General features: G+C 40.3%; 1 protein-coding gene across 12 annotated transcripts in view; it reads left to right on the top strand.

The window, feature by feature from the left end:
• hdac4 (histone deacetylase 4) overlaps window positions 1–25,002 on the top strand; it is a 399,164-nt gene that overhangs the window by 182,361 nt on the left and 191,801 nt on the right. For 11 of the 12 annotated variants that reach the window (XM_080198750.1, XM_080198749.1, XM_080198751.1 and 8 more), the window contains one exon: window positions 22,220–22,461. In XM_080198750.1, coding sequence (XP_080054876.1) covers window positions 22,220–22,461 — 242 coding nt within the window. Of the gene's footprint in view, window positions 1–7,331; window positions 7,352–22,219; window positions 22,462–25,002 lie in introns of those variants that run through there. The other variant, XM_080198754.1, reaches the window with a different exon arrangement.

The raw sequence follows: 25,002 nt of genomic DNA, 5'->3' as shown, positions 1-25,002 counted from the left end.
TAAAAGATTGCACATTGCCAAACAATTTACTGGGCAGTTCCTACTTTTGAGTATTGTTCACATGTACAGTTTTCTCAATAAGTGCAACAGGCAAGCAACAGAGACAGTTCTGGGTATTGGGAACATAGGAAGGTTGTGCTTTCCTTCTGAGACCACAATGGTCTAATTAAGGTTATGCAGGGAAAGTTGTTTCTGATTGCGCAGGGTTCACTTGCTGGGAACACACACGTTTTTTAAAAAAAAGAGAGATTAGCAGGATAAACATGAGTCAGACGTAGCATTTTCTTACAGGGGTCACTGACTTATGGAACATCCTTTTTGGTAATCATTGAAATAAAAGTAAAATCATAAATGGGTTCAAAAGGCAATTAGATGCATCTCTTGAGAGTGGAGGAATTGAAGCATATGGTTGTTAGGTTGCTGAGTAGGGCTGGACTACTAAAAAAGGGGGGCTGGTTTGTTGAGGCCTCGTAGCACTTCTATGGTTCTTGCATTGAAATTTCCACAGATTGAAAAAGAACCATATCCTGTAGCCTGGTTAATGTTTCCTCATTTTTCACAATGTATTAGTTTTACCTTTAAATCTCTATCTTTCAAACTATTCGTTCGTTGGTGAAAAGTAACTAATTTAAGGTGGCACAGTGGTTAGCACTGCTGCCTCACAGCGCCAGGGAGCCAGGTTCAATTCCGGCCTCGGGCCACTGTCTGTGTGGAATCTGCACATTCTCCCCATGTCTATGTGGGTTTCCTCCAGCTGCTCCAGTTTTCTCCCACACTCCGAAGATGTGCGGGTTGGGTTGATTGGCCATGCTAAATTGACCGTAGTATCAAGAGATTAACAGAGTAAATATGTGGGGTCTGAATAGAGCCTGGGTGGGATTGTGGTCAGTGCAGTGCCAATGGGCTAAATGGCCTCCTTCTGTGCTGTGGTGATTCTATGATATTGTTTCTGTGAGCTGATTTTTTTTTTAAGATACCTTGGGGCTTGAGTTTGAACCAGTTAAAGGGCCTTCAGTGGTGTTTTTGCTTTCTGTGAAAGTGGGGTGTGAGGCCAGCCTCCATCTACTCATGAGTTCAAGCTACACTTCAGACCTCTTGTGGTTTGCAATTAATTGTTTCTTGAACACGTTTTGTTTAGAAAAGGCTATGGACGTGCAAGAATTTTCCTTCCTAACCATGTTGCCTTGATGTATTACTGGGACATCTCAACAAAACCTAGAGAAAAGCAATCTTTGCATTTGTGAATAGCTGAAACTCGCCACCATCCTTCCTTTTAGCATTGGAAACAATGCTAGGTGTTTGCTCTGCTTACTGTTTCATCCATTGGAGGAGTTGCTTCTTCTAAAACAGTCTACACTTGATTTTCTGTTTCATTTCTCCATTTGAATCTTAACTCCTTGTGTGCTACATTTGACCTGTTATTTTGAGTGGTTAAACAGCAGCGAGAAGGAAACGAGGGGGTTAAAGTACTCAGATTGATGACTCTCTCACACCTACTTTTGATTTTGAAATAGTCCAGATAGCAACTTTTTTTTTACACCTGCAGCATTTGGAAACTCACCAGAATGGCAAGTTTCCAAAACAGAAGATCACATGGAATTGTCACACTTGTAATTGGGAACTGAATTGTAGCTTAAGTTGAATCCTATTTGCCAGTCAGTGAATTAATACTTGACAGAAAGGAGTGGCAATGAAAATAGAAATATCAGTCAGTAATTACCTGGTATTTGAACTGTGTTTGACACTGACATTGGATATAAAATGAGTATTAGCCTTGTTCTCAAAATGTGATGCAAATAAAAGATGACCACTCCTGAAAAAAATCCACATTTTAACAAAAAACAGATAATCGGAGATGATCCTGGTATAGATGCTCAGCTGTATGTTGTAGGATTAATAGATTTCACATATTATCAATTTGGAAAGGTATTTATCTAAAATAGGCAGAGAAAGATTTCAAGTAGATGGTTTAATTATCCATTCAGTGCTTTGTAATGAGTATTGTTGAGTGCTTAGTGCTGTTGCACAGTATGGGAGGAGCACTGAAGCGCAAGGTGAAGGAAAGTACAAAAGTAATATTTATTTTTAGACTTCATCTCTGACTGCAGGACTCTGGGATTGGTTATACTGAACTCATGGCCTTATCATCTGTTGTGTTAATGCCTGTAGTGTAATCTGGCTTCAGCAGTTTGGTGTTCTTTGCTTGTCTAACTTTTCAGTGGCAGCTATTTGTTAATAGTGAGATGGTACCAATGACTCCCACAAGAGAATCAGCAATACAAGGTATAACATACTGCTAAAAGTGCTGTTGCAACACTGCTTCTTTGTTACTAGCTAAATTGTTATTGAAGCCTGTTACTGTAATGGACAGCATTAATCAAGGGTGTCATCACAGAAGAAGTGAATGGATAATAGGCCAAAATCTTTGGTTAAGAAAGTCAGTGTGGGGAGTGGAGGAGAGGAATGACTGAGGGCTGATTGCACAGTTTAGGAAAGCGCAGCTGGTTTAAGTTGAAATGCATTGATTTTGAAGGGACTGTTTTCAGATGTTATAGACTTTTTGTCCACAGGGAGTGTCAAATTACAGCATGCTCTGAAGCTCCCCTATTTAAGGTTCTATCACTGGCACCAAGTTTGTATCTCCTCCTTCAGACATCATTAGCCATCAATATATAACAGTTGCAGTGTATGCTGTTGCCTAGATAGCTGGCCTTGAATTCAGTGAGATGTTTTCCTGCAATTCAGATTTTTATTGGAGAGGTTCCCTTTTTGCAACTCCATTCCTGAAATCCTCCAGATCTGTACATCTGATGGGTATGCATCACAGCAACATTCATTTGCACTAGATAACGCTACGTGTTGGATTGTAACCTGTGTGGAAAAAAAACATGTAAATTAACTTGCGGTCTTTGCAGAATTGATTTACAGTTTTCATAAATGTTTTTAATCTTGGACTTCCATTTTATGTTTTTATTTCTATTCATTGATGGGATGTGGGTGTTGCTGACTAGGCCAGCCTTTATTGCCCATCCTTAAATGCCTTTTGAGAAGGTGGTGATGAGTTACTTTCTTGAACTGCTGCAATCTGTGAGGTGTAGCTACATCCATTGTGTTGTTAGGGAAGGAAGTCCAGGATTTTGACCCAGTGACAGTGAAGGAACGGTGGTAATATTTCCAAGTCAGGATAATGTTTGTCTTGCAGGAGAACTTATAGGTGCTGGTATTCCCACGTGTCTGCTACCTTGTTCTTCTAGATAGTAACAGTTGTGGGTTTGGAAAGTGCTGTTTAAGGAGCTTTGGTGAGTTCCTACAGTAAAGCAGTTGATGTGGTGTGCATGGATTTCAGCAAAGCGTTTGATAAGGTTCCCCATGGTAAGCTATTGCAGAAGATATGGAGGCATGGGATTGAGGGTGATTTAGCAGTTTGGATCAGAAATTGGCTAGCTGCAAGAAGACAGAGTGGTGGTTGATGGGAAATGTTCATTCTGGAGTTCAGTCACTAGTGGTGTACCACAAGGATCTGTTTTGGGGCCACACTGTCATTTTTATAAATGACCTGGACGAGGGTGTAGAAGGATGGGTTAGTAAATTTGTAGATGACACTAAAGTCAGTGGAATTGTGGACAGTGCAGAAGGATATTACAGGTTACGGAGACATAGATATGCTGCAGAGCTGGGCTGAGAGGTAGCAAATAGAGTTTAATATGGAAAAGTGTGAAGTGATTCAATTTGGAAGGAGTAATAGGAATACAGAGTACTGGGCTAATGGTAAGTTACTTGGTAGTGTGGTTGACTAGAGAGATCTCGGTGTCCATGTGCATAGATCCCTGAAAGTTGGCACCCAGGTTGATAGGATTGTTAAGAAGGTGTATGGTGTGTTAGCTTTTATTGGTAGAGGGATTGAGTTTAGGAGCCATGAGGTCATGTTGCAGCTGTACAAAACTCTGGTGCGGCCGCACATGGAGTATTGTGTACAGTTCTGCTCACCGCATTATAAGAAGGATGTGGAAGCATTGGAAAGGGTGCAGAGGAGATTTACCGGGATGTTGCCTAGTATGATGGGAAGGTCTTATGAGGAAAGGCTGAGGAACTTGAGGTTGTTTTCGTTAGAGAGAAGCAGGTTAAGAGGTGACCTAATTGAGGCCTATAAGATGATCAGAGGATTAGATAGGGTGGTCAGTGTGAATCTTTTTCCTCAGATGGAGATGGCTAACATGACAGGACATAGCTTTAAATTAAGGGGTGATAGATATCGGACAGATGTCAGAGGTAGGTTCTTTACTCAGAGTAGTAAGAGTGTGGAATGCCCTGCCTGCAACAGTAGTGGATTCGCCAACATTAAGGGCATTTAAGCGGTCATTGGATAAACATATGGACAATATTGGAATAGTGTAGGTTAGACGGGCTTTACACAAGTCGCTGCAACATCGAGGGCCAAAGGGCCTGTACTGCGCTGTAATGTTCTATAACATTTACCAATGGGAATTATAGAAAATTGAAAAGGAAGTAATCTTGTTGCAATAAAAATCTTCAAAATATCTTTGCAGAAATTGTTCATCTCTCCACGAAGTTTAGAAATGGCCATAGGCTTTAAAAGGGGAAGCCAAAGGGAACCTAGGTTAAGCCACCATAATCAAATTATATCCTTAATAAACTAGCATTTGCAATATGAGGGTTAATAGGAGCAAAGATAAATAAAGACCCCACAGCTTTTGATGCATGATTATAATACATGCAATCTGTACGGCCTGAGAATCTGCACCAGAAGTCAATTACTAAAAACTCCATCTCAAAATTAAATGATAGTTGACCACTAATTACTGGAATTGCACAGCACCGCAATGCTTTTGGGTAGAGTAAAATATTGTACTGAATCGAGCTCAAATTCATGCTGATATACAGTAAAAGTGCAGGTCCCATGTTAGAATAAAGGACCTCTGCTATTCCTATTCACACTAGAAAAGAAAAAGATTTGCATTTATGCAGCACTTTCCACAACTACTGAATGCCGCAAAGTGCTTACGTTCAAGTGTAGTCACTGTTGTAACGCAGGAAATGCAGTAGCCAAAATGCACACAGCCAACTTCTACAAACAGCAATGTACAATGACCAGATCATGTTTTCATGTTATTGAGGGGTAAATATTGACCAGGACACAAGACAATTTCCCCTCCTCTTCTCTGAGATTGTGCTATGGGTTAGAACCATTAGAATCCCTACAGTGATCTTTTACATCCACCTAAAAAGGCAGTTGGGGACTTCAGCTTTTAATGTCTCATCCCAAAGACTGCACTTCTGCCAGTGCCACCCTTCCTCAGTATTGCACTGGAACGTCAAGCCTTGATTTTTGTCTCAAGTTCTGGAATGGGACTTGAACCTGGAACCTTCTGATTCAGGTGAGAGTGCTACCATGGCTGACACCACTGGCTTGTACTTCAACCTCCCTTCTGAATCTTAAGTTCCTCTTGCATTAATGAACTTGGAAGGAGCTATGTCAGCATGGAACCTTTGCCATGTTTCAATAAAGTGTGCAGTGACCATGAGATCCTAGACTGGGGACTCTAAAGTGTTTCAGTCCATGCTTTCTATAATGTTCTTCAGTATGTGGCATTTTGGTGATAATTCAAAAGCAGATATGATGTTAAGTACATATAATTATGTGCTGAAGTAATGCCCATTTTTATTTGATGCGAGATTGCCTTTTGTTTTTGTTTTAGTTGTTCAGCTGCTGCTTTTTGGTACAGCGATTGTCTGAAAATTAGAATCTGAATATAGTCTTTGTGCTTTCATTAGCATCTTGAATACAGACTGTTTTCAGAAGTTCTCGAGGCAAAGCGTATGAAAGCAGTTTTCTATTTTGCCATAAAATATTCATGAAATACAGGCCTTTTGTATTGACATGGCTTACATTAAGTAGAAAACTTCTTTCCAGATTTCACGAGGGCAGGAAGAGGTCAGTTGTAATCAATGTTGCTGTCAGGAACTTGTGGCATTTGACTTGTTTCTGTGCAATAGAAATGTACGAGTCATGGCTGATGCATCAGCAACAGAGCATGGCATTCAAATTAAAAGGAACTCTCAAATTTGAAATCCCAGAAAATAGGAAGATTAATTAGCAGCTCACAAATTATGGGGAACTGTGCAGCAGGTTAGATTACTGAAAGCGTTCCAAGCTGTCTAAGTGACATCTTGTCCTTAGGATATATGTCACTGCCATCTTCTGGCATATTAATTGCATAGGAGTATCACACTGAACTTGAAATGATTTCAGCACAATTCAAAAGTGTGTGTAACAATGTCAAATGATGGCTCATGATTTTATCCTGTCCTGACAGTGTGATTGTGATTGTATTTGGTTTTCCATGGAAGCAGAAGGGAAAGGAGATCCATAAGAATGATTCTATGCTTATCTCCTATTAATGCATAGTTTGAAAGAGATTTGAAAGACCAGAAGCAGGTCATGATTGCAAACACAGCACATTCTCCCCATGTCTGCACAAGTTTCCCCCTACAGTCTGAAAAGACGTGCTGGTTAGGTGCTAACTTCTCCCTCAATGTACCCGAATAGGCGTCAGTGTGGCGACTAGGGGATTTTCACATAACTTCATTGCAGTGTAATGTAAGCCTACTTGTGACACTAAATAAGTCAACTTTAAACACTTTCATTGACAAATTATGCATATCTCTGATATTTGTTATGTAAGTATACTGTTAACAGAATCCTAAATATAAATTGTATTGATACCTTGTGGCAATGATGGGAGGAAGGAGCCTGGAGCAGTATTGATGTTTGTGTATTAGCATGGGCCTAAAAATGCTGAACGTCTCTTGGCATGTACACCTTCGTGGAATACATGAAAATTATTAGTTGAATATGAGAATAAATCACGTATCAATGAGAATTCATTTTGCCTGAGGTTGTGGAGAAGAGGAATATTAAACTCCCAATCAGAAAATGAAATCCAGTGTTGATTGACATTCAGACTGGCCTGCCCTCATTGGGAAATGACTTGCCATCTGCTGTCTAGGCTATATATTATTGAATCACCTTGAATATAGGGGATGATATAAGAATCAACCCCTTCCAAATTGATTTGGTTATTAATACGGATTGCGTTAATGTGCGTACTCTGGATTAATGTAGGAAAGTGGTCATTTTCACCTTCTATGAGAGGAAATGTTATTTTTTTTAAAAATTTCCATATGCTATGATTTATGCTTACTATTCTAAATTAGCTCTTGGCAGAAAGTAAGATATGCAAATCCATTCCGTGGTTGGAACTCTGCCATCTCGCCCACCTCGGAATTGGGGCAGCCAGGGTCCGACAATGGAAATCATCGTTGACCCCAGGTGGGAATTTCCGGTCTAGCTCGAGTGAGGCTGTAAAATCTTGTGTCCTTTTTAAGAGCTTCTGTCCCTTTTACATTATGGGCACTTGGAAATAGCTATGACACAAATATTAATATATGGGTCAGTAAAATTATTTAAAAATGTATTATTGTAAACCAGGCTTCCAATTATAGAAACATAATATAAATCACTGTTTACAAAGTAAAGCTTTGTATGTAATGTTTATGAATGTAGCCCAAACCATCATGCTAACCAGCCTCCAGCCATTGACTCTTGTCTACACTGCCTGCTGCCTCGAAAAAGCAGCCAGTATAATCAAGGATCCTGTGCACCCCAGACATTCTCTCTTCCACCTTCTTCCGTTGGGAAAAAGATACACGTCTTGAGGTCATGTACCAACCGACTGAAGAACCACTTCTTCCCTGCTGCCATCAGACTTTTGAATGGACCTACCTTGCATTAAGTGATCTTTCTCTACACCCTAGCTATGATAGTGCAGAATGTAGTGTTAGAATCTCATTTCTTTCTTGATGTACGGTATAGTGCGCAAGGAACAATACTTCTCACTGTATACTAGTATATGTGACAATAATAAATCAAATCAAAAAACCTGGTCTTTATGAAATGAAATTGTCTCCCCCAGACCATTGCACTGTGTTGTCAGAAAGATGCCTATATGGGTGACACAGTGGTTAGCACTGCTGCCCAGCAGCATCAGGGACACAGTTCAATTCTAGCTTTGGATGGAGTTTGCATATTCACCCCATATCTATATGGGTTTCCTCGCACAGTCCAAAGATGTGTAGGTTAGGTTTATTGGCCACGCCAAATTTACTCATAGTGTCCAAAGACGTGCAAGTTCGAGAGATTTATGGGGATAGAGTATTTGGTGGACCTGGGTAGGATGGTCTGTTGGAGAGTTGGTGCAGACCAAATGGGTAGAATGGCCTCCTTCTGCACTTTAGAGATTCTATGAAAGTAGTGAAATATTCAAACATCACGCACTTGCATTGACGGAGTAGCATATATGTAATTCAAGCACATACTCTATTATAGAGCTGCTTCAAGATGCTTTAAGTTGGTAAGTATATTTAACAATCAGGAACAAACTACCCAACTTAAATTCCATACAATGCCTGGCAGTTAACCATCAGTCACCTGGTGCCTTCTCCATAGCAACATCTCTACCAATTAGAGTCGACTTGCCAGCCAATCTACAGTGTAAACTGTTGTTTTCCCCTTGTAGTGATATTCTTGCAAAGTGTCCTGGGCAGGATGGTCTGTTGGAGAGTTGGCACAGACCAAATGGGCAGAATGGCCTCCTTCTGCACTTTAGAGATTCTGTGAAAATAATGGAATATTCAAATATCACGAACTTGCATTGACTAAGTAACATATATATGTAATTCAAGCGCATACTCGATGGATTATAGAGCTACTAAGGTGAGTGCAAGACAAATAACTTTTACTACCAAATGATTAATGACTGACTTGCTTTCTCCATTAGTGAAACCATAAAATGGTATCAGTATGGTGTTAAAATGCTACTTAGGTTTTTCAATTAAATTATGGTAACCCCAATGCTTGGTTGCTGTTTTCATAATGTTGAGAGGAGGACATAGCAAAGCTCAAGTTCTTTTGTGTTTCAGCTTTCCTGAAATGTTTCCATGCGCAATCCTGCAGGATCTTACTTGGTTTAACGGTGGCACAGTGATTAGCACTGCTGCCTCAGTGGATTTGATTCCCGGTTTGAGTCATTGTCTGTGTTGAGTCTGTACGTTCTCCTCGCGTCTGCGTGGGTTTCCTCTGAGTGCTCCGGTTTCCTCCCAAAGTCCAAAAGACATGCTAGTTAGGTGCATTGGCCGCACTAAATTCTCCTGAACAGGTGTTGGAGTGTGGTAACTAGGGGATTTTCACAGCAACTTCATTACAGTGTTAATGTAAGACTACTTGTGACACTAGCAATAAACTTAAACTGCAAAGCACCATCTTGCCTAAGGTAACTTCATTGAAAATCTGTCAAATGACTTGGTCTGATAATGATATTTCTGACGTGCAAATGTTACGACATGCCCACAGAAATTACAAACCCAAAGGTATAAATATCCCTTTGGAACAGGCAGAATTCAGTGAATAACAGCAAACTGGAAAGAGAAACGTCAGTCAGCATCTGAAGAAATAACTTGTGCTGTTTCAGTTGGCTACCTTTCCTGATAATTTGAATCACCAGTTCAAATCTATTTTTAGTCTTTGTGTAAAAGATGTACCCTAATCAATTATACAGTACTTGTTTGTTACACAGATTAAATACATGTTGCAAAACATGTCTACATTGTGTACTGCAGTATTTTGTATTGGAGAGTTCATAAATACTGAATACTAATGACCTGATTTGATCTGCTGTAGTATTTCAGATAAGTAGCACAATGCTGTATGTGAAATAATATTAATCTGCCAGGGTTTGAAGGCTTACCTGCCTCACATTTAGATAAGATCGTTTAGCGACTGCCTTGCCAAGGCAGCTGTGTAGCAGTTGGTTTGAATGGAACATGTCTTTTTGTGGTTTTGTATTTTACGAGCTTTTGGAGCATTTTGTCAATAACCTGCTTGTTGCATGAACAAATGTAAAATAGAACTAAATGACATGTATATTTCACAATTGAAGGGTGTGCCACCTATAAGGGGTAAGATCTTGCAAAGGAGAATGTTAATGATCCATCTATACTTTTGGTTCTGTTGCTGTCATATAGAATACAGTTGTAGTAACGATCTGCCCAAGGGCAGCCCCTCAGCTCATTTCTCTGCATTTCGTGGTTTTACCGTTATCTCTTTAGTTGCTTGTAGGAATCTCCCATTTTCAATTTCAAGTTGTCTAAAATCATTAAGATCTTTTTCTTCCTCTTAGTCTGCATCCCTGTAAACTTCCCCCTTAGATTGTGGCCAGTCCAGCCTTGTTGCCTTTACTTGATGAAATTCACTAACAATCTTTCCTCCTCCATCATCCTGAGAATTTCTTAATTGCTCTTGTCTTCTCCTGAGCCACACTTCACAACTTTTCCAATCTTCAGATGTCTGCTTTTCGCAAGGTCCACATTTCAGCTGCATACAAGACATCCCAAACCACAGTCTTGAAATTCTTTCTTAAAATCACTACTCATTCTTCAGCTGAGCAACTCATTATATTTTGGGAACATATTCTTTGCTATTGTTATTCTAGCTCTATTTCTTTATAGATTCTTCCCAGGTTCTTAATCTGTGAACCTGCTTCAGCTATTGATCATTTATCTTAACCTCTACTTTCCCACCAATATTTCCTCCAATCTTCATAACTTTCACCTTTTTTACATTAACTTTTATTTCTTTTTTTTAACAACTTCATTTATTCTATCCAAGCGACGCTGTCAACCTCCTGTTATGCCTGGTCACCTGCAAATTTCATTCCTTTCATCAGTTGGTCCCCTTGTTTTGATGCCTCTCTGAACTTCATCCAGTGCTTCATCAGCTGTGATCAGTACAATGGTGCAGGATGCATTTTATTACATAAAGCTTTAACAGATCATTTTTTGGTTGGACTACATTCTATTATGTTGAGACCTATTTTAGATTGCTTCAGATGGCTATTTTTACACTACTGATTAGTGAAATCTGCACATAATTACTTAGGACTACCAGTAGCTTTTAATCAGACTGGCAGAGAATGAATATAATTGTTGAAATGAATAGCTTACCTTTGATTTAGTGCCATGAGGAGAATTATTGCTAAGATCTAGTCTTTGCTACTGTAATTTTCCTGAACCTTTTGAGTTCTGAGAAGGAAATCTTGAACAAGCAGGTTCAACGGGATACCTACTAGTATAAATCAGCAGTCAAGTTCTAACTGAATTTTGCCCCCCTAGTTTGCTGTTGTCAACCCCACACATTGCCCTCTTGCTTAAAAAAAATGTTGATGCCCATTGGAGTATTTATTAGAATAAAATTATTAATAGACATAAAAATATGAATACTATAAAGGAGGAGCTAACAAAGAGGAGATGGTTTACTTGAATTTGCCCAACTATAAATGGGGCAGTATCATTGATGGTGGGCCTGGTCTCATTGTAAGTAAAGAGGAGTGCTGGGAGTTGGTAGCAATGTTACCTCGGTATGGCTGAAAAAAAGACATGCTGAAGCTTTATAACTTGCACTCATCAGAACACAACAAAAATACTGATATAAAGAGAAAACAATTTATACTGTGCAAGAAGAAAATGCTGATTGGTAGGTAGACTCTGATTGAGGTGTTGCCATGGAGATGGCACCAGGTGACTGGTAATTAACTGCCAAGCATTGTTTGACATATAAACCACACAGCTTGACCCTGATTGGTCAAGGTTTTGCCCTGAGGAATCAGTCAGCAAGTGGCTGTCACTTACTTCGTTTAGATGAAATAGGCGCAGTGTATGTACATGTTCTTTCTGACTGGAAGCTACATATATTAATACACAGGGCCCAGCTGTTTGCAGATAGACAGAACAAGCTAATGAATTTAGATGTCACCTAAACATTCTGAAATCATGAGCAGGATCATTCATGTGGTATAGTTAGTACAATGGGCCTGGCATTCTGACCAGAGAACAAAAACTATGTTTATGAACACCTGTGTTTAAATTATAGTGTTGAAATCTCATTCTCCACCACTCGCCACAATATTTCCCCCTCCGCTGGCGGATCTTCTGGTTCTACTGATGGCGAAGCCCCGCCATGAGTTTCGTAGCAGTGTGGCTGAATTCAACGGGAAATCGCATTGACTGATTTGATTTATTATTGTCACGTGTATTAGTATACGGTGAAAAGTATTGTTTCTTGTGCACTATAAGGACAAAGTATACCATTCATGGAGAAGGGAAGGAGAGGGTGCAGAATGCAGTGTTACAGTCATAGCTGGGGTGTAGAGAAAGATGAACTTCGTTGCGGTAAGTCCATTCAAAAGTCTGACAGCAGCAGGGAAAAAGTTGTTCTTGAGTCGGTTGGTACGTAGCCTCAGACTTTGTATTTTTATCCTGACGGAAGAAGGTGGAAGAGAGAATATCTGGAGCGCACGGGGTCCCTAATTATGCTGGCTACTTTTCAGGGGCAGCCGGAAGTATAGACATCCAGTGGATGGGAGGCTGGTTTGTGTGATGGACTGGGCTTCGTTCATGACCCTTTATAGTTTTTTGAGGTCTTGGATAGAACAGGAGCCATTCTAAGGTATGATACATCTGGAAAGGATGCTTTCTATAGTGCATCTATAAAAGTTGGTGAAAGTCGTAACAGACATTCCAAATTTTCTTAGCCTCCTGAGAAAGTAGCTTCAACCATTGCGTCAACATGGTTGGAGCAGGACAAGTTGCTGGCGATCTGAACACCTAGAAGGTTGAAGCTTTCCACCAGTTGCACATCATCCCTGTTGATGTAGAGAGGGGGTAATGTCCTCCATTACTCTTCCTGAAGTCAATGACTATTTTCATTTTGTTGACATTGAGAAAGAAATTATTGTTTTGCACCAGTTCACCAGAATTTCTATCTCTTTTCATTGTACTCCGTCTTTTCATTGTTTGAGATCCAACCCACTGCGGTGGTGTCATCAGCAAACATGAAAATTGATTTGGAGGGGAGTTTGGCCACGCAGTCGTAGATGTTTAAGGAGTATAGCCTTTGTGGGGCACCACTGTTGAGGATGATCGTGGAGGAGATGTTGTTGCGTATCCTTACTGATTGCAGTCTGTGGGTTAGGAAGTGTAGGATTCAGCCTCAGAGGGAGGAGCTGAGCCCCAGGCCAAGGAGTTTGGAGATGAGTTTCTTAGGTGTTGAAGGCTGAGCTGTAGTCAGTAAATAGGAGTCTGACATAGGTGTCTTTGTTATCTGTGTGTTCTAGGGTTGAACGTAGGGCCAGGGAGATGGCGTCTGCTGTGGACCTGTTGCAGTGGTAAGCAAACTGTAATGGATCCAGGCAATCTGGGAGACAGCCAATGGCAGGCCACCTCCTGCCACTGAGAGACATGCTGCGGGTGGGGGTGGGGAGGTGGGGCGGTGGGGGCGGGGAGAGGTGGAATGGAGGGGATGGCCAGAGAATCCCACCCATAATCTCATACCTTTTTGACATAAGGAAAAATATTTTTCCTTCACCTTTTGGTTTTTCATAGCAGAGTGGGACTCTTGAATTGTTGCCATGAGTCTGTACTGACACTATGAATAAGCACTAATAGGCAATTACATCTGTTCACCCTTGGATAACTGCAGAGTTTCTCAGGATTGTGTCCTTGGCCCACCCATTTTTAGCTGTCGCGTCAATGATTTTCCTTCCATCATTACTTTCGCTGAATCCCCACTGTCAACATCCTGAAGGTTACCATTGATGAGAAACTCAACTGGACTAGCTATTTAAATACTATGGCTACAAGAACACATCAGAGGTTGAATGGGGACTCTGTAGAGAATAACCCACCTCTTAACTCTCCAAAGCCTGCCCACTATCTACAAGGCACAAATCAGGAATGCAATGAAATATTCTCCACTTGCCTGGATGAATGCAGGTCTAATGACACTCGAGAAGCTTGACACAATAAAGCATTCCGTTTGCCTCCACCACCAATGCCCAGTGACAGCAGTGTGTATTACCTACAAGATACGTGCAGCAATTCACAAGGCTACTTGGACAGCACCTTCTAAACTCAGAAGAACAACGGCAGCAGATATATGGGAACATCAATACCTGCAATTTTCCCTTCAAGTTGCACACCATCTTGACTTGGAGCTATATCACTGTTCCTTCACTGTCACCAAGTCAAAATTCTGGACTCCCTTCCTTGGATTGCAACGGTTCAAGAAGGCAACATACTACCACCTTCTCGGGGGCAATTAGGGATAGGCCAACATTTATTGCCTAACCAGCAGCATCTATACCCTTTCTAAAAAAAAAATGAATTAAAAAAAAATGTACAATCTGAATAGATCGTATTCCTGCTATGGTGTGCCTTCTAAGCCTACTGCCACTTAAACACGCATTCCTGTTTGATTTTAATTTGTTACATTACTGACAGTTTACCTCCATCGGAATGGTTTTATATTATGACGGATCTGGTAGCAGTATACTAACTTTTTACGTGAGATTACAGGGGAAATTGATGATGTGCATTTGGATTGTAAAACAATCCAAGTGTGGTATAACCACATTTTTATATTATTTCATCAGTGCATTCAAATGGATTTTTGAAAAATATTTTGGTATATGTGGAAGCACTCATTTGTTTAGTATGTGGTGATAAATTCTTTGTCCTGGGAGGTTGATTTTGAACTCTCGAGTACAGGCGATCCTTTGTAGTCCACATCCTGTTTACTTTTTGTGAAACTGCCGAACAAATAGCCAGTGGAAATCGAAAACAGGTGCAATTACTCAATGATTCTGAATTCTAGTCATTAAAACATTCAAGTCTTTGGAGGGATATGCTGGATATTCTTTTTGTTTGTTTTTTGGTTTGATGTTTGCCATTTATCTTCTAGAACAGTTTGTATATATTTATACAGTTTGGTTTTTTGTTTGAGTTGAAGAATGTTTATTCCTATTAACATTGTGGTCTGGTATTGATATACTGCACTGTTTATTAAGTGCATCTTTACTGAGTGTCATCTTTAACTAGAACTTTTATATATTAAGTCTAGACAAATCCATATTTTGCTGTCTAATGGCAGTATAATTTTAGAATTCCAAAACGTCTAAGCATTTCTTAAATCGAATACTTATGCCTGCAACTGAGAAGCAACTTCAACAAGGTCCTAAATTATTTTACAGTTCTTTTTGTTACATTGTTTTTTCTCAAGATGGTGCCAGAGCGAGGCAACTTCTTGCAAGCTGTGCCCAGCATACCTTCTAATTCTGTCTTGTACACTTGATCTCTGACAGTAACACTACATTCTGCACTCTCTCCTTTCCTTTTCTATGAACGGCATGCTTTGGTTGTATAGCGCACAAGAAACAATACTTTTCACTGTATCCCAATGCATGTGACAGTAAATCAAATACAGTGCTAATTGTACAATAGTTAACTGAAAGTGCATGTCATCCCTCGTGTAGAAATCTGTTCATGTACAGGGTTTAAAAAACAAAATTTGATGCAAAGACAATGAGTCTAGAAGTTGGATGGCACATTGCCCATTTTTCAATATCCATTATGGCTAGATAGTGTATGTTGCAGACTGTGACATGATTGGTCAGACTTTGACCAATCAAGGGGTAATAGGGTTACAGAAGGAGTAACAGGATTACAAAGTATTGGGCTAATGGAAGGACTCTTGGTAGTGTGAATGAGCAGAGAGATCTCTGTGTACGTGTGCATAGATCCCTGAAAGTTGGCACCCAAGTTGATAAGGTTGTTGAGAAGGCCTACAGTGTGTTAGCTTTTATTGGTAGAGGGATTGAATTTCGGAGCCGTGAAATCATGTTGCAGCTGTACAAAACTCTGGTGTGGCTGCACTTAGAGTATTGCGTACAGTTCTGGTCGCCGCATTATAAGAAAGATGTGGAAGCATTGGAAAGGGTGCAGAGGAGGTTTACCAGGATGTTGCCTGGTATGGTGGGAAGGTCTTATGAGGAAAGGCTGAGGGACTTGAGGTTATTTTCATTAGAGAGAAGAAGGTTCAGAGGTGACCTAATTGAGGCATATGAGATGATCAGAGTATTAGATAGGGTGGACAGTGAGAGCCTTTTTCCTCAGATGGTGATGGCTAACATGAGGGGTCATAGCTTTAAATTGAGGGGTGATAAATATAGGACGGATGTCAGAGGAAGGTTCTTTACTCGGAGGGTACTAAGGGTGTGGAATGCCCTGCCTACAGCAGTTGTAGATTCTTTAAGGGCATTCACATGGTCTTTGGTTAGGCATATGGATAATATTGGAATAGTTTAGGTTAGAGGGCCATTAAATTGGTTCCACTGGTCAGTGCAACATCAAGGGCCGAAGGGCCTGTACTGCGCTGTAATGTTCTATGTTCTGTGATTGTCAATTGATCCTTCTCCACTATCATCCAGTTAGGTGGGGCCGTGGTTGCCTAGTTCCATTCTTACTTGTCCAGTCATAGCCAGAGTGTCACCTGCAATGGCTTCTCTTCCTCCTACTGCACCATTGTTGTCTTTTAAAGATGTCTTTGGGCCCTTTTTACTTGTCATCTACACGCTGCTCCTCCACAACATCATCTGACAAACACACTGTTAGTTTCCACATGTACATTGGTGCCGCCCAACTCTACCTCAAACATCACCTCTCTTGACTCCTCCAGTGTGTCTAAATTGTCATATCACACGTCCAACATGCAGTACTTGATGAGCAGAGGTTCCTCCCAGTGTAATATTGTTCTCAGTGCTCACCATAAACTCTGGTCCAAACTTGGCCCTGAGATGAGCTTCTGAGCACAAAGCCACACTAGTACGTAACTCTTTTGATCTCATCAACCATACTTCATTCCTGATTCAACTCATCTGCTGCTGATACCTTCATTCGTGCCTTCATTATCTCTAGACTTGACCCTGACAACACATTCCTGGCTGATCTCCCATGTTCTACCCTCTGTGGACTTGAGGTCATGCAAAACTCTCTTCCTATGTCATAATTTGGAGCTTGTACTCGCTAATCTAGCTCCTGGCCAGGCAAAATCTTGATTTAAAATTTTTTCATCCTTGTTCTCAAATCCCTGTCTCATCTTGCCCCTCCCTATGTCTGTCAACAGTGAGGTCTAATCCTCGACCCGGGGAGGGAAAGGGAGAAACACTTGCCTTCTCCCAAAGCTGCCCTTGTGTTCCTTAGATGCTAGACTTCTCAATGTGTGAGTTAAACCCAAAAAGCTGGGAGGGGAATATGACTCCTTGGAGTGGGTTGGCTGCTTGTCCCAAAGTTTTGGAGTTGGGTTAGGGGCAGATTTCAGATTTTGAGTTCTAAAATTTCATCCAACCCTTGTTATTGGGGGCGAGGGTGCCGCCCGCCCCCCCCCCCCCCCCCCTTCTCTCGCTCTCAGTAAGGTTTTTTGCATCAAGTTGAGAAGTCAGGCACTGTTTCGTGCCTCGCTCCCACAGAGCCTGGGTCCCCTGTCGAGGCTGCGGGTTGTTTGGATTGATAACCATAACTTGCAGTGTACAAATCAGAGTCTACGGGCAAACAAGCCCTGTTAATTCTCCACTACTTACAGAATCTGGGCCAATTGTTTTCTTTTATTGTAACAACTGACCTTTATTAAATTGCGTGCCCCTGCATATTTGAAATATACTGTTCCCATCTAGCATTTGATTAAATAAAATGTTTATCCCTCAGTCACTATAGTTATGTAAGGATCTTGATACCTAACCAGCAAGCCAAAGGTTGCAAGTTTTAATAAATTATGGATGGGTAGTCAGGAAAAGTGACAGTAGAAAGTGCTGGATTGCTGTGAAAACAGAAGTTCACTAATGTCCTTTTGGAAAGGATATTATGTTATTTAACCTACAAAAGAGTTCAGTACATGGTGGTGTAGTTGATTCTGAATGTGCTCAGAGCAACTAAAGGATGGGCAATAAATGCTGCCATTTCAACATTACTTAAACCTAAAAAGGATTTGATGGTGGGAAATTGCCATTACGACATTTTATTCCCTGGACGCTTAGTGTTATGAAATGAACTATTCTTCTCCTTCACTGGAAGCATTCTGCTAGCACATAAACAGGGGTGTACATGTGCATTCTGGTGCAATTAAAATTTCACTGAGTTTAACATAGACTGTGACTTGCTGAGCATGCCAGGTAGCAACTGCAAACTTGTAGTTAATAATCCTGTGATGTACAGTTTGCTGTTGAATTGTACCCCACAAACACCAATGCCCCATACCTCCTACCTCTAGCTCAAATGTACTTCAGTGATGCAGTCTGCATGCAAAGACTATGTCCACCAAAGTGTTCAGACGCTCTCCCTTTGGGATAGTCTTGCCATAGCAACTCACTTCATTAGTATCCAAAGCACTCCGACATTCCAATAGCGTAAGATATGTGAGTTTCCATTTTACAAAGTACTTTCCCAGTCTGTGCCCTTACTACTCTTGCTAACAATCCAATGCTCTGAGAAGCAACAGTTACATAAAACATGGCAAATAAACAAATTGTAGGGTTTAGCAGCATACAGAATTTGCATAAATGTGGAAAGTTCTCCTCACTATTAGTTTCAGCAGCTGTCAGATTCTCTTGTGCTTTATGCCAATGAGGGAATGGAAGATCTTTCGCCGCTTTGAGTCATACTTAATCGTGAAAGGTCAAACAATTTTTTCTTGACACTAACTATGCTTCAAGGCAAATTCAAAGAATTGACTTGCTGTCATCACCCTGGTTAGTGTGTGATAAACTATGATCTTGTGTTCAACAACTTGAATATCTTGGCACAATAGCACGCTCATTCTTAATCCCATTGATAAAGCTTTCGAGCAGAAATCTCATTCTGTTTCAGCCAGATGTTTTATTTGTCCTTCAATAATTAAAAACATGATTTTTTTCCTGTAGATTAGGTATGATTTGAGTTCCCTTAAAATGTACAAGAAATCAGAGCAGGAGAGGGCGTTTCAGACCATTGAGCCTATTGCACCATCATGGCTGATCTGATTACGGCCTTTCCTCTGCCTTCCTGCTAGCGCCGCCCCCCCCCCCCCCCCCCCAATAACTCATGATCCCCATAACTCTTGATCCCCTTATTGAGCAAAAATCAGTCTAGAATAAATTCAATGACCCAGCTTCCACTACCCTCTGGGGAAGAGAATTGCAATGTCAAATGACTCTCTGAGAGAAGAAATTCCCCCTTATCTGCGTTTAAACTACCCGACACAGGGAAACATCTTCCCAGCATCTACCCTAACAACGTCTCTCAGAATTTTGTATGTTTCAATAAGGTCACCTTTTATTCTTCTAAATTCCAATAAGTATAGGCCTAACCTGGATATTTTAGCCAAAGTTAATGCTATCCTTCCTCAAATCTACATAATTGCATTCTAGCACTTGAGTAGATACCACTGGTTCCTACATGTACCAAGCTGTATTTTCTTAAATGTTTTAAATTGGGCTGATTTGTTTCATTTTGGTCTCCTGTGTTAGAAAAATAAAGGTAGTTTTAAGTGGATTTAATTTAATAGTTCTGTGCCTGGAAGGATAAATTGTAGTTAAATTTATGCTGGACTAATATGTTTGTATGTGTGGGGGTTGGTTTTAGTTCCAACTCTGATTCTGTTGTGCTTAGAGAGAGTTGTGGCGTGTAGAGTAAATAAATTAGCGGTGGTTGCTTAATAACTCGAGCCTTGTAAGCTTTAATTTAGCTAATGAGATTACAGTTGGAGATGGTTAGTGAGAAAGAAGCCATCTCTCTGTTCTTCTATAAACTGTTGGAGTTAGAAGACTAAAGAGGGAACACTTCTCTCTGCCTTGCTAGAAGAAAAGCCATACTGTGGAGTAATTGTTAAAACAGGTGCCGGAAACCTGAAGTCCAGCTAGTTAAAGAAACTAGAGAAATGAAGTTTTCAAGAAGCCTGAAGTTAACAGAACAAAGGAAACTGGGAACCAAAACAGATTACTGTTCAGTAAAGTCACCAAGATTTGAAAAGGAATTGGATCATGAGAGGCCAGGAAGGTATCTGAAATAATAATAATGTTTGTGAGAAATTATTATAATTCAGAGTTTGTGTAAAAGCCTTTAAGACAAAGGAAACCTGAAGGGAGAGATGTAATACCTGGAAGCAACAGAGGGAAAGTCTAATTTAAAAGAAGATGGTTCACAGCATAAGCATCATCTGAAGGGACTTTGAAGAGACATTCACCTGGGTTCAGAAAGGACTGTCATTTAAGTACACACAATGACTGTGATATAAGGAACTTTGTGTGTTCATGAGACCATTGTAAAATGTGCTTTGTGATCAATTTTAATCTTAAAATCTGTGTGTAATTGTTAAGGTAAGGGGAGGTGGGGGGGAGTAAGGGAGTAATGTATAATCAACTTGTTTAATAAATGTTTTATTCTTGGTGTTAAAATTAATTAGCAGTGCTGTAACTTTATTCCACCATGTTTTATACAAAAAACAAACATGGTCTTTGGAGCCAGAGTTCCATGCTGGGATTTTTCATCCAGTGATGACATCAACTAGGATTGTAAAACTGGCAGGGTTTCCCAAACTTTACCAGCCGCACAACCTTTTTGATCTCCCAAGGGTACTGACTGAGCCCCTGAGAAATAGTCTTATTGTGTCGAAGAGTTAAACCACAAAAAATGATTCTGTGCAATAGGCACAACTATCTAAATCCCTTCTATTTTTACATGTATTTGTTTATTATAATTGAAAAGCTGTTATTCAACAAAGTGCTTAAGTCTTACTTTTATTCATTTTTAGTGAGAGGAATGATGCTGCTTCTTTTGTTCATAAAATTGTTTCAATATTAGAAGAGATGAATTCTTACATCAGGCACTCTTCTCTCTCGCACGCGTACACACACTCTCACCTCTCAGATGCACGCGCATGCTGTGGGTTTACTATCAAATAAATTGGTTGGACTTTAACCTGGCGTTGTGAGACTTCTTACTGTGTTACCCCAATCCAACGCCAACATCTCCACATTATGACTACCATCGAATGATCTATAGGCAAGGATTGATAAATTTCTGAACAGTAAAGGAAGTAAAGGTTATGGTGAGCGGGTGGGTAAGTGGAGCTGAGTCCACGAAAAGATCAGCCATGGTATTGAATGGTGGAGCAGGCTCAAGGAGCCAGATGGCCGCTCCTATGCCTGCTCCCTAGTTCTTATGTTCTCACCTCTCTCCCCCTCTCCTGCACGTGCACATGCTCACCTCTGCCTTTAACATTCTTGCTCACCGTGCTCTCTGACACAGTCACACCTTTCTCTCTGTTTCACACACGCACACTTGCCTCTCTTTCACACATTCACAGTCACAGACACATTTTGCACTCAGCTTCCATCCCCCCTTGCTCGCTTGCATGCACAAGCACACTGTCAGACTTCCCCTCTCTCTTGCTCCATGGTGGCTGCTGTCTCATGGCTGCGACCTACTTCACTCCTCCATCTGCTATCGTCCTCACTCTCGCCCTACGTTCTCCTGCTGTTTCCAGCTTGTCCAATCAGAGACTGGTTTCTCACTGCATTGACTGCTCATTGGCTCACTCGTGAGCCAATCAGTAACCAACGCATGGAGAAACTAACCTCTGATTAGACAAGCTGCCTCAGAGCATTTTCAAATTTATACTTAGCCTGGCCTCCTTATTGGAAATTTAAAGTAAAGGTACACTAGAACACCTTGGAAATTAAATTATTGTCTGAGTAACCTCAGTCAGTGGAATTTACCAGTCTTTTCCATCTCAATACAATCGCTGTCACATTCAAAATGTCTAAACAATCTTTTAATGCACAGACTACTTTCACCAAGCTCAAATGTATCATTTTTTTCCTCCATTTGCCAGGCCAAACCTGTAGCTTTTGTATTTATGTTAACAAATCTATTTTATGAGCAGATCGCTGTTTCTGGATTCCTGTGTGTATTCCTGTGTTTTTCTGCCCTGCTCTCTGACACACCCTTAACTGGCATTGGCAATCAGCAAAACGCCGGAGGTTTCAGCTGTTTACAATGTGTAAACTGGGCAGGACATGGCTACAGTGATCATTCTGTTATACAAGGGTTATGTTGTATTCCCAAGTCTGTGTATGTGCAACAGTACCCATGTCTCCAGCAGTAACTATCTTTAATTGATTCCTGTGATTTGTACAAGTGTTTCTTTCTAATTTTGGGAATGTTAAAGACGCCAGAATAGCCTGTGATTCTCTGATTGTACTGTGTGTTTTATTTATAGTTGATATAAGCACACCATTGCCTGCTCAAGTCCAGTCCAGTACACCAATGGATCTCAGGCTTGATCATCAGTTTACAGTGCCAGCTGCTGACCCCAACGTGCGAGAACAACAACTCCAACAGGAACTAATTGCCCTCAAACAGAAACAGCAAATCCAACGGCAGCTTCTTATCGCAGAATTTCAGAGACAACATGAGCAGCTCTCACGGCAACATGAAGCCCAACTACAAGAGCACATAAAGGTAACTGCAGATATTAAAACCACCGTGACCAATTTAAATGGGACCTAGCACTGGAGTGTCTGTTCGGAACTGAATCGTAACGATATGGTTAACCAGATACTGTGATTTTGGGTACTGCAATTGATTATTTTTAACAACAGTTTACATTTATAGAGCACATTTAATGTGCTAAGGCTCTCGAGAGTGACGAGTAAAAATGCAGAGTCACACACACAGGAGGAATTACCAGGACAGATGCCAAAATAGCTTGATCAAAGAGCTGGATTTTACCAGTGAAACAATGTTTGGACCACCTGAGTCAGTTTTAAGAGAAAAGAACAAAAATAATGGCTTCCTGAGAACGTGACTGCATTGGTAAACATTGCTCCAAACTTAAAGTTATATTTCGTTATGTACTGTGCATTATAATTACAAATCAGTATATTGATGGATTCGAGAATGATTGAGTGTGATTCCATTGCTCTATATAACATTGTTCAACACAACGTTGTGGTCCTCAGCACAACATCATGGGCTGAAGGGCCTATTCCTGTGCTGTGCTGTACTGTGTTCTTTAGAAAATTGTGTTGATTGTGTTTTTTTTTGTATGGGACTGTTTTTTTTAAAAAAAATCAGGAGTCTGTCTTGAAATACACAATTAGAGGCAGGTCAAGTTTCTATCTAAGGCCACTGCTTGTGTACTTTCATTGGCCATATGATCTCCATAAATTCTGGGGCTGAATTCTTAATCAAGGGTCAGGAACAGGTTGGTTCAGGATGCCGACCCTGGATAAAAATAAAGATGGGTGATGTGCACTGGGGGAAAATTACAAAACAGCGCAAGCAAGAACTAGGTGAAAAAAATCAAAATGAACAGAAATTAAATTCAAAACAAAAAATCTAAATGCAAAAATGAAAAGTGAAGATGCGGTTTGGGATCTCCTTTATTCTATATTTGAATAACTCCATCCCTGCCTGTATCTCAACTGGTGGGAATTATAGTTGAACTGATAATTAGAAGCTCTGCCCACAGTATTTTGCTCCATCCATCTATTTCACTTCAAAATATAAGTAGCTGTCACCTGCACTTTAAGAGACATTTCAGTGTACCATCTTGGTCTTGTATTAGTTATGCCAGGGCGTAACTCTTCATGCCAATTATGGGTGTGACCGATGGTGATGATAACAATCCAGTTGTAATGCAAGCCATTTAAATTTTACGGAACATTCAATAAGTATTGCTACCAAAGTTAAACCACAAATATCTGGAGTGGTTTCAACTCTAACTTAAATTAACTGTCAGCAGAATGTTAAGCTTTACGTTATGTCAATCATTAACACCCAATAGTAATAAAGTTTAGTGCACAAAGTGTGTTTTAAAACAACAGGCGGCAGTACTGGAGAACTGAGATACAATCATGTTAATATTATATATTTGAAAAATGTTGATGGGGAAGGATAACTTGCCAATTTTTAATTGAATTGTTTTGCTCAGCATCCTCCAAGCTCCATTATTTTAGCCACTTCTTCTATCCCTTGGAACTTTGCTCTGGCACTAGCAACAACAGAGACTTTCACTGTTTAAGTTCCTCAGTAAACCTTCCCACTTCTCCTTCAAAAATCACCTTGTGATTCATCTCATCCAAATGTTTTTAGTCACCCCTTCTGAACTGCTGCTTTGAGGCTCTAATAATTTTCCTTACACTCCTGGATTGTTTTGTGATTATGTATTAAAGGTACTATAGAAATGCAAGGAGTTCTTATAGCATAGTGTATTAGTGCACTGTGAGGCAGTAGTGATCAGCACTGCTACCTCATAGTGCCAGGGACGTGGGTTCAATTCCCAGTTTGGGGCACTGTCTGTGTGGAGTTTGCACTACTGTCTGCGTGGATTTCCTCTGGGTGCTCCAGTTTCCTCTCTGTCTGAAAACATGCTGGTTAGGTGCATTGGCCATATTGAATTCTCCTTCAGTGTACCCGAGCAGGCATCAGTGTGGTGACTAGGGGATTTTCACAGTAACTTCATTGCAGTGTTGATGTAAGCTGACTTGTGACTAATAAACTTTTAAAAACTTCTTACTATCCTTGTACTTGGGACTCATTTTGAAAAAATCTCGTTTTATGACACTTGAATTTTATTACTACTTTCTTTTAGTTTTTAAGTATTGATAGAAGAATTCTTCTTTTAGAGGAAACCAACCAGAATGGTGTTTTTCGAGAATAAGTTTGTACCTACATGAAGTCTATTTCAATGTGACAGCTCTACCCTCAAGTATATAATTGTTTTGAAGGGAAAATTTATAAAATATTCACGATCAAACATTCCTCTTCTGCTATATCAAAATATACGCCAGCAAAAAATAATCCTGGTTTGTTTCAACAAATTTCTCAGTCTCATTAAACGGAGACACCAATAATCTCCTCACAGCAAGGCCACTTTATTAACTCACTGATAATAACAGCCTTGAAGTGACAGTGATTCATGTCTTAAATCCCGAAACACTTTCCACCAAGTCGTAAGCTGGATGATCATCACTTACCTGAATTGAAGCACCCTCAAGG

The sequence above is a fragment of the Carcharhinus amblyrhynchos genome, chromosome 11 (genome assembly GCF_965287045.1).
Source record: "Carcharhinus amblyrhynchos chromosome 11, sCarAmb.v2.hapA, whole genome shotgun sequence".
NCBI lineage: Eukaryota > Metazoa > Chordata > Chondrichthyes > Carcharhiniformes > Carcharhinidae > Carcharhinus > Carcharhinus amblyrhynchos.
The sequence above is the reverse complement of the archived record's forward strand: the minus strand, read 5'-3'. Positions and strand labels throughout refer to the sequence as shown.